Source organism: Ailuropoda melanoleuca, chromosome 8, assembly GCF_002007445.2.
Source record: "Ailuropoda melanoleuca isolate Jingjing chromosome 8, ASM200744v2, whole genome shotgun sequence".
In the NCBI taxonomy this organism is placed as follows: Eukaryota; Metazoa; Chordata; class Mammalia; order Carnivora; family Ursidae; genus Ailuropoda; species Ailuropoda melanoleuca.
In genome coordinates, this window is record NC_048225.1 from 114,566,583 (window position 1) to 114,583,457 (window position 16,875).

A 16,875-nucleotide genomic window follows, 5' to 3' on the forward strand; every position below is an offset into this window, starting at 1 on the left:
TTCCCTTTCCCTATATTCTTCAAAAGGGTATCACAAAGGATCTACAAAAGTGAAAACTATAATTTCCAGTAAGAATATCGATCTACAGCGTTCAACGTGAGCAGAACCGTGTATTTGTGGATTGCTAGCTTAAAGGAGCACATACAAATTTCAGCCACATTTTTCTACATTCATATTGTTATTTATGAATCTGAAAATCCATAAAGGTTTGGGTATATCTTATATATGTTGCAGGTATATTCTGTGATTAGGAATAATTTGGAAGATTTTTTTGCAAATTCATTAAAAAGGTGAGGAAAGTTTATCCAACCACAGGGAAAGAAGGAAGGTAGCAGACAAATTTGTTTAGAGTAGTGGTTCTTAAAGCATGGTCCTTGGACCAGCAGTATCAGCATCACCTGGGAATTTGTTAGAAATATAGATTCTTGGGCTTCTACTCCAGATGTAATGAGTCAGAATCTCTGGGGGTAGGGCCCGGTGATGTGCATTTTAACAAGATCTCAAGGTGATTTTGATGCACGCTCAAGTTTCAAAACCACAGCTCTAAAGTATTTATTATTTCCGTGCATCTGCAAAAAGAACCAAAAAGGCAAAAATACTACTGATCCAGTGTGTATTTGTTTAGTTGCTATATAGACCCACATTGCTCTGATAACAGCGGTGCCTTTTTGAACCCAAAGCTTAATATCATTTCATCGTTAGAGCTTAATGGTGAAAGCAGAATTGATAGGAGGCATATCTTAGGGAGTTTATTCTATAAATGCTCCACAAGCTATTGTAATTTATATCTATTTTGTACTCAAGACAGAATTGAGACTGTACAACTTGATTAACAAGGATAAGAACCAAGAAAAGCCAACCAACCAACCATCACGTGAGGTTGGAAGAGGGTAGGGTATTCCCAGGTGCAACACTAACCTTGAATCGTCCTCTTGAAGAATGCCTTGCAGGCTTCACATGATGCTACCCCATAGTGGTACCCAGAAGCGATGTCGCCACACACTAAACACAGTCTCTTGGGCATCGAGTTGAGCATGTATTCACACTTGGTCTGGGGATCTTCAACAATGGTGCTGGAGCAGTCATCATACAGTTTCCTGACAGGCCCACTACCTCCTAGGATAGGAGCAGAAGGGTAGAGAGGTGGCGAGTCAAGTCCGTTCTGATGGCCATTCATGGTTGAACTGTAGCTCCCGCTGGCGTCTGAAGAGCCGCCGGGGCTGTGGTGGTTGACGCTGTCCGTCAGGGAGGCCGGGCTGGAGGGTTCCGTCTTGATGAAGGACGAACAGCTGGAATCAATGTGTCGATCTTTGTTTGACATTCTGCAGAGAAGCCTGAGGTGTAGGGAGATACAAACGGAGAGAGAGAGAGAAAAAGGAGAGAGTGTCAAACACAGAGACCAAAAGAGGTAGAAAGAAAGAGAAGGTAAAATAAATAAAAATAATAGAGAAAGTCAAAGGGAAGGATGAAAGGAGAGGAAAAAAATAGAAGAATTCATATGTTAAAGACACTCTTCCTTGAGAGCACTGCCTAAGAGCTGGGAGTACACATCATTCATTCTCTAGTCAATATCTCTTGTTCTACAAGAAGGTAATCAGCATAAGGGCATGACAGGGTTACATCAAAGTGCCCAGACAGGCCATAAACAAAATCTCTAATGGGTCCAATTCCTTTTATTTTACCTTTCTCCTGGAGAACCACTGTCAATATCTAAATCAACACTCTAGATTCTAAATTTACCCATGCAAGAGGAGTAGTTTAAAAGTCCGTATCATTTCCAAAATTGGATTTATCCTCACTCTACTCTTCCCTTCCACGTTCCGACGCTGCAATCTTTTTATTGTGAGCAGAATCAAGCTTTTATTTTCAAGACCGAACAGATGATTCTTCAGCTCTGTAATTACTGTTTGTCAACACGCTTCCATAAGCATAACTGTGTCTTTTATTGATCTAAGACACATAGGGAATATATCCTCAATCACTTTGCTTCTTTATTTAAATCGCTCTATTTCATAGCCATTTAGCAATAGAGAAAGACATCAAGTATAAAATTCCAGCCAATATGGAAGGATGATATCCTAGAGCCCACAAAACTTAGTGAAACGATCACCAACACTGATTAATACAGATGTGTATGTGCTTGCACGTGTGATTTGCCTGTGTTTAAGAGATGAATCAGGAAAAGCCATTTGAACCTTCAGCATACCTGTGAGTCCATAAATCTGATACTTTGTATTATATTCAGCAAACTAGCAACGTATCACATTTTGTCATGAAAAAGGAGATTTGTGATGGTCCCTTTTCCCCCCTTCTTTTAGTCTTTTAACATCACACCTCCTAAAAGGAAATATGATGAGGCATCTAATCTGACAAACTCTCTTATCTAGAAGAAACATACTGCCCCTCTTTCTTTGTTGGACCCATAAGTGATTAAATTTCTGAAAAGGTAATTAGATGAAAAGATATAATTGGTCCTATTTTCTTTCCTAGTAGCCATAGTGCAAAACCCCTTTTAGCAAAGTCTCTAAGAACATTCTGGGAGCCTGCTATAGAAAGACGAAGTGACAGTTGAGAAGGGGACTTAGCTAATTGCTTCCCAGTGAAAAGTTGATTTATAGGAATCCCACAGGGGTAATGGTCATTCACTAGAATTTGGGGGAGTAGTCACAATATAACCAAAGGGATGCAAATATCACCACCACTATAAATCTGACGATATTTTATCATTGCCCAAATTTCATTTTCTCCTCCAGGTCCCCCTCCCCCCCACACCCTGTTACTTTAAAGAAAAGATAAATAAATAAAAATTTCCTATTGGGGACGTTCACTTAACTGTTCGAAGAAGGCATCTTACTCAAAGCATTAAGAGCAAAAATTTGCCTCTTAACAAGTACCACTGCACCTCGGGAATTTTATTCTGCTTTCTAAAGTAAAACAGTATCAGGATGTGAAGAAAGCAAACAGCAAGAAGAAATCCACAAGAATATCTTCCTCTCGCTTTTGCCCACCCACTTGTGTTGTCCTTTCCTCAAGAGCTAGCGAAAGAAAAAATATCCCCCTCGCCAGCCTGAACTACGGTGTCCTCTCCCTTCTGCATCTGCTGCCTTGTACCCGTCACTGTTAATGAGCGTTGTAATTAATAGATCGCTCTCCCTGTCTCCCTGCTTGCACTCTGGGCTAAGCACTTTTCCTCAAGTCAACGTCTGAAAGAAAGCAGGTCGGCACTGACTTACAGCAGCCCTGCGAATTCCTTTTAATTTAGAGCACTTACCCCACCACTTCACTTATTACCTTATAATTACTGGACTGCTCTCACATACATTATGATCTTGGACTAGAGTTAGAAGTTATTAGGGTACTAAAACATGGTTGCTCCCCTTTCCTCTCTCTGGCACGGAATTTCTCACAGCTATGACAATTAACTCTTTCACCATCTACCCTCAAGGCACCATTTCTTAACACCCCCCCGCTTTTTCCAGAGGAGAGTGGCTTGATCACAAAACATACCACGTCTTCTCCAGGCCCTCTTTCCCCTCTCCCTTTTTTCTTGTATCATCTGTGGTCAATTTCATCCCAATTTCCTCTCCCTCGGGCTTTTCCTCATGTACCTCTGAGGTCAGCAGAAATCTTGCTTAAGAAACAAGGCCAGGAACTGCTTTTCCGTTTATGGAACAGTTATTTGCTAAGTCACCAAATGTTTACGTGTCAAATGCATGTTGTTAAAGGCCCTGAAAAATAGGGAGTCTCCAGCCAGCTGTCGCCTCCAAAATCTCAATCCATAACTTTGCAATAACCTGCACGGAAGCAAGGACATTAGGAAGTTAAGTTGTCAGGGAAGTCTCTGGAAGGTGGCACTATCTTCTCCTACACAAGGTCTGGCCAGTGTAGCTGTAAATGAAACTGAGAGAACTGGATTTGTGCTGGAGGTTAAATGTGTTTCTTTTCAGACAATGAGCTGGTTCCTTAATTAATACCTTTTGCCCAGTGGAAATAGTAACAGTCAGAGTTGCCATTTATCAGATGCTTCTGATGTGGCAGGCACTGACCTGAACACTCTACTCATATTACCTCATTTAAGCCTCAAGACAACCTTGTGAGGGAGGTATTCCTCTTCAGGAAACAGAGCCTCAGATGTCACAGTGCCCTGAAAGTCATACAGTGAGGAAGTGGGAATGCTGGGATTTGAACTCAGGTCCGATGTCAAAGTGCAAAACAGAAATGTGGTGAAGCCAACAGGGTTTTTAAGGGTGCTCACGGATTTTTTTTTTTTTTTAAAGCCAAGCAAGCAGGGATAGACGTGGCACCACACACAGAGACCTATGACCTCCGCAGCTCCCGTATGAGGGGAGAGGGACCATGGTGGCCACCCCACTGGCCACAGGTCGGCCTCAGCTGAGTCACCCTCTCCAGTGCTGGGAGTGACACCTAAACAGAAATCTCTGAAAGAACACAGTTGTCTCCTAATTACTACTTAGCTCATTACACTGAACACTTCCTAGACACCATTACATTATACCCTAAAACTACAGTGGGTCTTAATTCTCTTCCTCTCTGTCTCTGAAATTCTACAGCTCTATTATTCAAGCCTGAAATATTCACAACTATCTATAAATTCAATTGTCAGCTGGTGGGTTTTATTCTAGACTTCAATCTAAAATTAGAGGCACTAAAATTCACATTAACTCTAAGAGGAATGTAGTGAATAAGACTTTATTTCAAAAGAACACCTTTTTGTCAGAAAGAGCCATTTCAAGATGATGGCTTTATCTGTAGCCAAAGAGAATAAGCCCAATTCTACATTGTGCTGTTAATGCAGAAATTTTAGGTCACATTGGATTAATAAAAATCTAAATTTAGTTAAGAAATACGAATAGAAATAACTTGTGTAGAAAAGTGTGGAAAATATTTATTTTAAAGCCTCAGTACACTCGCTTGTATTTTATTATTTGAAGAGAAATGATGAGAAGCACAAGGGAGCAAGACTACAGACTTTCCCAAAAACTTCTGAGGGAACACCCTGAGAAAAAAACTGGAGGTAGAAATAGCTATGTCGAGACTCACAGTTTGTTTCTGTATAAGAAATTAAGTTTGAGGGATTTTACAGCCTTCCTGAGGCCAGGGTGAGCCCAGTTCTCTATCAAGAGGCATTTTTAACATGGTTTGAGATGCAATCTCAGTACTTCTGATGATCGTGCTTCCTAGCCTGGCCCAAGAGTCAGCAAGGGTAAAATTTACCTTTGGTGTTAGAGACTAACCACCAAGCAAATACAACTTCTTAGTTGCTGGACTATTTCAAAATGTAATTTTTGAAAGTTAATTAACTGTGTTAGATGCATGCACGTATAGAGAGAAAGAGAGAAAGAATAAGAATCAATTAAAGTGGTTGCTGTAGGGGGAAACAAGAAGATAATCTGTAAGTTAATATTCAATTTATATTATAATTATCAAGCTTAATTGTTTTCAGGGATTCTACCTAGATACAGGTAAATGTGCGACCTTGAATGAATCGCAGTGAGTTAGAATTTCCACACGCATGCGTCCATGTCCAACCGAGGTTGTCTCATTCCACAGCAGCTCAGCCAATACTTTTGTTAATGTCCCGCAGTCATATATATTATATGCCTTTCATCAACAGATAAATTCGTCAGCGACTATATTATTTGCTACTTTATCTCCCTACTTAAAAAAATGGTGCATGAAATTCTCTTAGGGAACATACTATGCACAGGTCTTCTTTGGGTTTCCTAATTGTCATACTAAGACAAGATTTTTTGAAACTTTTAATATACCCATGCCAAGGACAGACACCTTAATAAGCTAAATAAATGCCAACTAAATAAGTCACTATTTTATTTTCTTCCTTGTCATCCTTAAGAGCCCCCAAAAGGTACCCATCTTAATAATAAATTCCATACACTTTATATCAATTTTTATCCAAAAATTTCAGGTAAGCACACTGAAGCCAGCAAACCTGCAAGTTTACAAATATGAGACAGAAATAAGAAGACAGAGTTCTTAGCTTTCTTACCAAATCGTAGAATTTCAGGGTTGGAAAAGAAGGTGTGCAGGTCCTGCTACCTTATCATCACTATCTATTCAAATTAGGAATGAATCTATGAGGACTGGTCGCTTTCGACCTTCTGAAATCACCAGATTAAATATTTAAGTATTTTTATTTAAATAAAAAAAATAAAAAATATTTTTAAAAAATATTAGCCTATAGTTTTGTTTTGTTTTCATGTGCTCAGAAGGAAACTTCCAAGACTTATGCCAAGCTCCCCGGGTCCCAGGCTTCAGAGCCCATGACCCCAGCAGCTCCCTTTGCAGCCTGAGTTACAACTTCAAGCATCTACTTTACAATGAGCGCTTTTTTTTTTCCTGCTTCAACTAATTGCACTCTCGTAAAGTGGCAAAATGTGAATCACTTAGTAACAAAATGGGCACCAGCTGCTATTGTCAGAGAATGGTGATGCTGAAGAAAAGGGAAAGCAACCGAATGAAGTGTCATGTCAGAAATCAACGGTGCAACGTGTGATTTGAGAAAACATGACTACTTTACAGAGACAGGGTGTCATTATGGCATCACAGTAATACGATGCTTTGACAACTACTGGGTGTAACATATCATCATTGCATTAAGGTACACTGGCTTAGTTGGGGAAGGAAAAGAAAGGATTTTTTCTTTTAATAAGAAATATCTTAAGGCCTGCCTGGTTAACCTAAGGAAAAGAGATCATTAATTGTAAAGGTAGAATTGTAAATCCTGACCCACAATGCTCAGAAAGATTAAAACACACATGCACACATATGCACACACACTTCTGGATAATTTTAGGCTTTCTTTAATAAACCTTGAGGCCCATCTAATGGAACAGATTTCTGCATAACGGGATCGCAATCATTTAGTAATGTCGTTTCTTGATTCTTCCAACAAATCACTTGTGCATTTAGTCTGAAAGAACTTACTCCATCAAGAACAAGCGTAAGCAAACAGCTCCCTGCAAAGCTGGTGCTTGAGATGCTGACAAGAGATGAGGCTTGGCAGTGTGGGGACAGGAAGCTAGTTCCTTAAAACATTATCGGGGCCTCCGTCGAAGCTGAAAGCTCCCCTAAAAGGCTATGTACTACACCAAAAAAGGAAATTTAGGGCAATAAGCAAGAGACTTTTAACTCATTTCTGGACACTCATTGAAAAGCATGTACCTCCTGAAAATAACTGCATAGCTAAAGACAAAATCAAGATCTGGAAGGATCTCGCTGAAATCCCATCTGCTTTTAGGGTTTTAGAGTTCATTGATTCTTTCTTTTGCAATTTTGATCTGACATCATGTTGGGTCGACCATCCTGGTTTAAGCACTGAAATCCTATTTTCTGGAAACCCCTCAGTTCCAGGTATATAAGGAATGGCTGGCCATCCACTGTGACAGATAGACTCTGTCTATCTGATAGACCCCATACCTCCACACTTGTTATATCTAAAACAAAAGAGGGGAAAAGGAGAATATTCATTTTCAGCAATGAAGGCCCAGAAAGCTGGCTGGAGAAATGCACTAATAAGAGCGTGCAGCCTAACAAGACTGGGGGTGTTGTAAGCACGTGTGTTAGAAAATACCTATAAACATACCAGCATCCCATTCCACCGTGCCATGCAAGCTGGAAGCCACTGCTGATCACCTTGTTAAGTTATCCAGACTATTTTAGATGTAGGAAATTGCAGTAGCTTCAATTTGTATTGCCAGGTGACTTCTGGTGCTTCCTGGTTGATAAACTTTATTAATGGGAAAAGAAATGGTCCTGTGATATCACAACGTGCTGCACATTATGATTGCTGACAGTTTCTGTATTTAAGGATTCGATCTGATGCAGAGGCGCTTAGTAGTGTAATTTATCCTTAGCTTGTTTTCTTGGACCTATTTCAACCTAAGGGTGAACATCCCTTGTTTATAGCTCTGAATACAGTAAGTGAGCTACTGGCAAATCAATAAAACTGTTAAATGCATAATAATGCCGGGTAATTGCATACATGATGTTTTGCATAATTAACTGTCTGAGCTTTTCTTTAATATAATGGCCACTCATGTAATATAGAGTAGCTATAGTCTATAAAATATACACAGTTTATATGAACCATGATTCTGCTTAAAACTCTGGCTAATCATCTACATCGGCTTTGAAGGGAGAGCTCTCCTCCACTGCCAAGTCCAAATCAATTCTTATGACATTACTTTATAACTAACATGATATTTAACTGATGATGGCTATTAGCTATTATACAGATTACATTCAAGAAGTGTAACAGTAGGGGAAAAATACCATTTAGTTTAAACAAACTTCTGCCATGTAATCAATATTATTGAGGCAAATTAAGTGTTTTAACAAGTGTGTATATTTGCCCTAATGCAGCTTAATTAACTATATCCTCACAAGTGCCCAACTCCACGACACCAATGGATATTAAAAGAGAATCTCAAGGGGAGGGGGTGGGGGAAGGGGATAGACTGGTGATGGGTAGTAAGGAGGGCACGTATTGCATGGTGCACTGGGTGTTATACGCAACTAATGAAGCATCAAACTTTACATCGGAATCTGGGGATGTACTGTATGGTGATTAACACAATATAATAAAATAAAAGCACAACTCTGAGCCCTAAGAATATTTCCTACTTTACACAAGTTACACTCCCAGGACCAAGAGCTCTAAGGACCAGAGGGCTTTAGAAGAGTGTCCCCTACTGTTAACCCACTTGGGCAGAGACTGCCCATGTGGTGACCAGGTCACTCTTCCCATGGTAGAGTGGAACAGCCTTGGGCAGGAGGTGGGGACCACTGTTAGAAAGGAAGGCTAGTAGTATGGGGTAAAAAACTACATGAGATAAATCATCAAAATGAAGCTGACGATATATGCTGAATGTAACATTTATTCGGTCTTAGAGATTTACTACGCTCATGAGCAGACCTCCTCTGTAGTAAGCTTTCTAGAGAAAAGAAATAGTCTCCTACTTCTACAAATCTCTGGTCTTTCAAACAGAAATATGGATCAATAAAGTTTGCTTGTGTTCAGACAATTCCGTTTTCAAGCAGTCAAGAAGCACACTGAAGAGAAAAAGCAGACACAACAGGAGAGGACTGACAGCTAAATGAAGACCTTCTCACGGCATCTCACTAGAGGAGAAATAAACAGACACTCGACTCATAGAAAGTCTATGCACTGATCTTTACAAATTACAATCGAATATAGATGCTTTACAGACACACTCCAGTGATGGAGTTCACAAATCAAATCCAGGTCAATGAAAGCTCAGGCTGACTGAATTTCCCTTTCCTCTTCTCTTTGCTACCCTGAAACAGGAAATAGGAATGCTAGAATCAGGAGCTGATGCAAGAATATTGAGATTATGGTATTGATGGCACCCTTTACTCATTAAGAAAATGTTTTGCAAAAGCAATTACAATGACCAACAAACACACTGCCTCCATGGAGACAGGCCAGTTCACTTGGAGTGGAACTCGAAAACATACCTTAAACCGGGTGAATTGCAGTAGTGAGAAAATTTAAATACTAAGAAGGAATCATTTTTGAAATAAAGGTTGTACACATATGGACATCTCTACACTAGACAGAGATTCACAGCACAACCAGAGATAATAAACCACATCATTTCCTCTTGGACAAGTGGCTAAACCATATTTATACTTTAACTGAATAGCTTCGTCTGCAGTGGTTAACATCTGGATGCAAATACAGCTGGTCTTGGGTGATCTATGAGGTCACAGGCTATGATTATATTCAGTTGGTATCAGGTGTTCAGCTGAAGCAGGAGAGTGGGGGGAGGCATGGAAAAGGGGAAATCGCTAATTATTAATCCTAACTCTTCCCCTGTCCTCCTTTTTTGAACATTTCCATCGAGCTAGCTGCTTGAAGAGCATTGAAGCTAAAACACATGGACCACCACTTGCAGGTAAGGGAAAATAACATACATACACATATATAACTAATCCAAGCCACAGAAATGACAGTTTTTGTTCTGTGGCAGAATGGGTTTTGTACAAAGGGATTATTCAGCAGTGAGACAGCATCCAATGAAGCCAACGGAAGCCACCAACAAGCCTGGAGTTCAGACAGGAAGGACTTGCTTGTCATTTGTTATTCAAAGGTCCAAAACCAAACATGCAGAGAAACATCCCTAAATCTTTGCAATTCTGAAAAACGAATTAAAAAAAAAAAAAGTACTACACCAGAGTTCCCACAGTTGGCTTGTCTTCTTTCCCCCTTCTCAGGAAACCCCATCCCTTATGGCACTTGACGACGTAGGCAAGTGGCTTCCAGCTCTGCAGGCGGCTCCGTGTGGCCCGGGACAAGTCACTGTACCACTCTGACCTTCAGGGTCTTCACTCGCTCAATGACAGCATTTGCCCACATGCTTTCTAGAGCAACTTCTGCCATTTAAAAAAAAAAAAATATCCTCTTTCACTCACATAAAAGCCACACTGGTCTGTAACTCCGAGACCGGAGAGGAAGGGCAACTGCACTAAGCACGCTCCCCACACTCACATTCCTTGGGCGGCTGCAGCGCGCAGAGACCACCGAGGGCCACGGCCACAAGTGCGCGTGCGTGCTGCCGGCGAAGACAGAATTCCCGAAACAACTCGCTACATAACAGTGAAACTGCAGCAACATTCAACTGTGGAATCATTCCCAGTGGGCTACGAAAGGGCAAATAGAGCAGTGATGATCTGGGGGGAGCTGGGGAGCAGGACTCTTGGTTTTTCCTAGAAATGGTTCTCTTTTTGCTCATTACATTTTTGGTGGGAGGCGTTGGTGGAAAGGGGCAATTCCCTGCAATCAGGGTTTAAGTGAATGTTTGTCCCGGTGTGTGACACCACGCTGTCAGCGAGCAGCAGGGCGCCGCTGAGTTGTTACTACATTTGATTTGACTGCCAGTAGGAAGCTTCATTTCTACCAACTGTTAGTTGCTCGCTCAAAGAATCTTCTCTTCATTTCTGGAGTGATTTTTCCCCCCTCTCTTCTATTTCCTTTTCCTTGATATGTGGTAAGCCCAAATGCCACGTGGATTCATAAGAGAAAACCTGAGTTCTTGTCTCCTGAGCCTGTCAGACCTGAGGACCTGGATGTAAAGGGTCTAAGCAATTTGTTCAATATTTCCAGTCTCTCATTTAGAGTCTGCATTTTAATTCTGATTTCCCAGCTCATCACAAGGTCAACACAGACACAAAACTGGCTCTGCCACACTGTGGTCACATCTTTTCACTTGGTGGGGTTTATTTCAGCCGATGGAGCGGATACTTCTGCAGCCCTCATTAACAAAATAAAACAAAAAAAAAAGGTGGTCACTCACCTTCTCATGCTATTCGGTTGAAATAATTGCTATTTTTGGTGACCGCTTCTCACACTTTTCATAATTTTTCTGATTTGGTAACTTTGCTACAGCACATGAAAGCCTCTCTCCTTAAAAATAATGATTTGGGTAATTATCATTCTCAAATCGTGCCCCTGACAACTTCTGACAATGAAAAGCATCTTTAGAAACAACAAAAGCATGTGCAGGAGTAAAAAGAGTAGGGGGAAAAAAAAAAGCTGAAGAAAAATCCCTCAGAGATATGACGAAAATTCAGGCTGAATGGAAAAGTAATTAACACTAAAGAGCTAAAACTGTAATTAAGAAAATTTTCATTAAGGGGAGGCAGGTGAATCTGCTTTTCTAAATATGACAAGGTGCCGTGTAAAAATAAAATAGAAGCAGGTTTCGGTGAGTGGAGCAGGAAAGCCATGTCTTTAACCAGATCAAATTCTCGAAATTGGCTGTCAAGACAGGATTGTTGTGATTTATACCCGTCTATCAAGTGCATGAACGGGACAGGCAGAGAGAACAGAGGCAAGCTGCTGTCGTTTCCATTCGCAAAGAACCTTTAATTTCCACAGCACCATCTGTTACCAAATCTAATTCACATTCCCCCTTAATCTGGTTTAGTTCCATAATACTAATTCTTCCCCAACCCCTATGAACACAAACCACCAAAAAAAAAAAAAAAAAAAAAAGGCTTTGGTTCTTGGTGAGTGAGAAATTGAATATTATAGAGTTAAGGTGTTAAGGCTCCGGTGACTTAAGTGAAGCATGCTCTTCTCCATTAAAATGTATTCCTGGTAAAGGGATTTGTTTTCAGCCAATGCAGAGATATGAAATTGTTCATATTTGGGGTAAAAGAAAAATGCTGATAAAAAAGTAGGCCGGGGACATGAAAGCAGAGGTTGTCATAAAATACAATTGTTGTCAAGTTTAGTCACTTTCAGAACTGGCTATAAAATCACTTTGTCATGGTTTTCACATAGAGAAAGCCTGAAATTGTATTTTTGTCAAGGAAACTTGAGAGAGTGAGGTATATATATTCAGAAAGAGTAGAGCAGGGTAGAGGAAACACCAGGAGAAATGGAAATGGAAAAAATCGTATATAATTTAAAATAAAGAGATGTGTATTGGTAAACACGCATTCACCTCCCTCGATCTAAGATTCTATTAGAACATACTTCTGATGCAACATCATTTCCACTCTCAGCCAATATAATAACTGGCATTCACAATAATGAGGTTGTGGAGCTATAAAATTATAAAGTGCTTTCTGCATCAGAGAAAGATTAAACTATGCTCAGTAAAGATTTAGTGTTAAATGTATTTTATTGCTTTCTAAGTCTGTGAAAATTTGTTATCTCTAGAGGCAATAGTACATGAAGATCCTCAGGCAAACGTTACAAAATGAGAAAAGATATTGTTTGAATACGGGAGTGAGATATTTTGATTACACGTTCAATCAACTGGCTCACTACCTAACTCTTCTATGAACGTTAGAAGAATTATCCTTTTGTTCTCTACGCCGGTAGTTTAGAACATGAGGTGGGTTCCATGATATCAATCCCTCAGTTTCAGTCAATCATTGGAGAGGTTGTGATCGAAATATTTATTTTCATGGAAGCCATGATTATCACCCATAAATACACTTTTTTGTAGAGAAAACTTTAATATGTAAAGTCCACCATTAAACTAGCACTATCTTAATACCCAATTAAAAAAAAAAAATCCTAGGTCTGTCATTTAGAGATACGTACTTCCAGGAAAGAATCTCTCATTTTACTGATGGACTATTCTGATTCACCAGGTATACGGGTATTTTCGACTATTAGCTACAAGAAAAGCCTGATTCTTAAGAGATTTGGGAGATTCTAAAAGATCAACTCTTTGCAACACTGTTAATAAACGAAAAAATTTGAGACTAGAATAAATATGCTTATACACACATGAACATCTGTCTACGTCACCTATACAAACGTCAGTGGGTGTCATAAATACAAGTCATTAAAGATTATAGAGATCATAAAATGTAAGACAACATTGTTAACGTTCTCAATATTCATTAAGGAACATGCTAAATCTAATACCCTTAAGTTTTGTATAGCAATTTGGATTGTATAATTTTAGGGTTTCTATTACAGCTGTAAATTAAAGAAAAATTTTTATTTTCTTCTCACTCATAAGAATGGCTAAAATTCCTAGGTGATACCACCAAATACTTGGGAGCGTGTGGAGCAACTGGAACTCACATACGTTGCTGGTAGGATATAAAATGGCACAACCTTTTTGGAAAAAAAGTCTGAAACTTTCTTATAAAGTTAAACAGACACTTAGCATATCACAACAATTCACTCCTAGATATTTAGTAAGAATGAAAACGTATGTCCACATTAAGACCTGTACACCAGTGTGTAATCACAGCCTTATTCATTATGGCCCTAAGCTGAAAACAAATCAAATGTCCGTCACTGATGAATAGATAAACAAATTGTAATACATAGATGCAACCAAATCCTAGTCAATAATAAAAGAGAAATGAACTGTGAGAAATGCAACATAGCTAAATATCAAAGACATCCTGAGGAGCAAACCCAAGGTAGATACAAAAAGAGTACATCCTTTCAGATTCTGTTCACGTGAAGTTCTAGAACAGGTAGAACTAACCTGAAGGGATGGAAACCACTAGGGCTTGCCTGGAGCAAAGTGTGGGGAAGACCTAGAAAGGGGCATAAGGAAACCAGTGGTTGTATGCGTTAAATGGATCACACTTGTCAAAACTCTTCTAACTGTGCGTGGAAAATATCTGTTTTGTTGTATTTAAATTTTATGTTAAAAAGTTGATCTAAAATAAATAAATAAAATCTTAAAAAAAAAGGTTGATCTAGGGGCGCCTGGGTGGCACAGCGGTTAAGCGTCTGCCTTCAGCTCAGGGCGTGATCCCGGCGTTCTGGGATCGAGTCCCACATCAGGCTTCTCTGCTATGAGCCTGCTTCTTCCTCGCCCACTCCCCCTGCTTGTGTTCCCTCTCTCGCTGGCTGTCTCTATCTCTCAAATAAATAAATAAAATCTTTAAAAAAAAAAAAAAGTTGATCTAAAAACATTTTTTAGGGGCACCTGGGTGGCTCAGTTGTTAAGCGTCTGCCTTCGGCTCAGGTCATGATCTCGGGGTCCTGGGGTCAAGCCCCACATCAGGCTCCCTGCTCAGCCTGCTCCCTGCTCAGCCTGCTTCTCCCTCTCCCATTCCCCCTGCCTGGGTTCGCTCTCTCTCTGTCTCTCTCTCTCTGTCAAATAAGTAAATAAAATCTTTAAAAAATAATAAAAATAAAAATATTTTTTAAACAATAGGTTAAACTCTGTTACTTTGTATTACCAGAAGTTTCCACTGATTCCCATGTTCTACACCCAGTCTCCAATAACCACATCTAGAAAATCTTTCATCAACACCTATTTTACTTCTCATTTACACACAAGGACAAAGTGGATCAGGGAAGGGAGACAGATGATGTATTCAAGCACACCAAGAATTAGAGTAGAACCCAGTAAAATTCCAGGTTTCCATCTCTTAGGCTAGATCTTTCTCTAACTTACTAATAAAGCAAGGGATAAAATCAAAATTAGACCCAAAGTGAATAATATTCTTGATCAGAATGATAGACACCTTTCTATATTCTGTTTTTAAAAGCATATAAAACATCTGGGGGGCACCTGGCTGGCTCAGGATGCAGCTCTTCATCTTGAGGTCATGAGTTCAAGCCCCATGCTGGGCTTAGAGCTTACTTTAAAAAAACAGAAAATAAAATAAATAAAAGCTTATAACATATTTGTTACTGTAAACAAAAATAATTCCATGCATTCGTGAGGTCATGCACCTGACTTCAATCCCCACTGTCTTCCCCCAAAACATGGCCCATTTTAAAATGGCCTTAGCAAGTATGCAGTATGTGAGTGGCAATGTGGTTATATGTCTTTGTTATGTAATTCAAGGTGGGCTTTGAAAAAAAAGTTTTTCTGGCTTGGTTTTGTGTTTGTGTCAAGGAAGTAAGTATTATGGGAGATAGAATAAAGGCAAAAAATGAGACTTTAAGAAGTGGAAATAAAAGGAGATTCATCTGATTTTTTAAAATATGGTTTGGATATAAGTATAAACAAAGTAAAAAGTGTTAGGGGAGAAGGTGCAATCTATAAAACCTGAGTGGTAAAATTATGCATTTCAAGAGGAATGTAAAATTTCTAAGAAGCTTCCAAGAGAGAAAACTTATAGAGTAACTTAAACAAATTAAAGAATTATTTCATCACCAATTTACCAGAAGACCATCTGTATGACTCTTCCTTAGAAGAGAAGGAAATAAATCACAAAGCGCATTTCTTCCCTTTTTAACTTTCCTACACAGGTTTAGTACTAGTGGGGAGAAACAACATGATTATACAGCTAATACCTATTTTCCCAAAAGGAGGATTGTACAGAATAATAAATTTGTGTGTATTCCTGAAGACGAATCTGGACAAACTTACAATCTATTCCTTCCAATGGCTCCACACACTCTACAGGTTGGCAACCAAGCCCTTCAGTCAGGGAGTCCAGATCTCACCTTCCCTGACCAGCCTTCCTCTTCAGCCCCTAATCTCACCTCTCCCCACCCTGAACCTCCTATAAATGCTGGGCTTCACAATATGTAATTCCCCACATGGACCAGCTTCCCCTTCTTTCTGGAATGCCTCCCCCCGGCCCCTGGTCCATGGCCCCATTAGCTGGCTAGCATCCTACGAGTAACGAGTAAAAACTCACCCGAGTTATTAAGTCTCCACAAGTCTTTCCTGACACTCCTTCCCCCTGATATTCCCATAATACCATAAGCCTATTTCTGCAAATGCACTTCGTACATTGTTTTTAATATACTGCTGACGCTTGAACACGGGTCTGAATGGCACAGGTCCACTTATGTGCAGATTTTTTATGGTACAGTACTGTAAATGGATTCTCTCTAGCTTATGATTTTCTTAACATTTTCTTTCTCTAGCTGACTTTACTGTAAGAATACAGTTATAATACAACATACAAAATACATATTCATCGATGGTTTACGTTATCAGTAAGGCTTCCAGTCAACAGCAGGCTATTAGCAGTTAAGTTTTGGGGACGTCAAAAGTTGTATGCAGATTTTCAACTACATGGGGTGCTGGTGCCCCTAACTCCTGTGTTGTTCAAGGGTCAACTGTATGTTCTTAGATCTGTCCCTCCACTTGTACAGGACTATGCATTAATTGTTCTCTATTTCTAAAATTTCACTCTGTGCCTGAATGGGTGAATAAATTATGCATTCATATACACTCTAAAAGTAATGGGCTTTGAATGTTGGAGCACAAATTCCTAAACTAAAGTGTTGTTCATATCATCTCAAGAATCTATGAGATAAAGCATAGAAAAGCTATTTTTATATCTCCTTAGGTCATAGTAAATCTGCCAAGAGATTTGATTTAAAACATAACAAACAAAAAACAAAACAAAAAAATC

At 39.5% G+C, this 16,875-nt stretch overlaps 1 protein-coding gene across 3 annotated transcripts in view; it reads right to left on the reverse strand.

The window, feature by feature from the left end:
• ESRRG (estrogen related receptor gamma) overlaps positions 1-16,875 on the reverse strand; it is a 578,927-nt gene that overhangs the window by 175,824 nt on the left and 386,228 nt on the right. For all 3 annotated transcript variants that reach the window (XM_019806161.2, XM_011232602.3, XM_034667188.1), the window contains one exon: positions 919-1,334. In XM_019806161.2, the coding sequence (XP_019661720.1) occupies positions 919-1,321 (403 nt within the window). In that variant the 5' untranslated portion in view covers positions 1,322-1,334. The remainder of the gene's footprint in view (positions 1-918; positions 1,335-16,875) is intronic.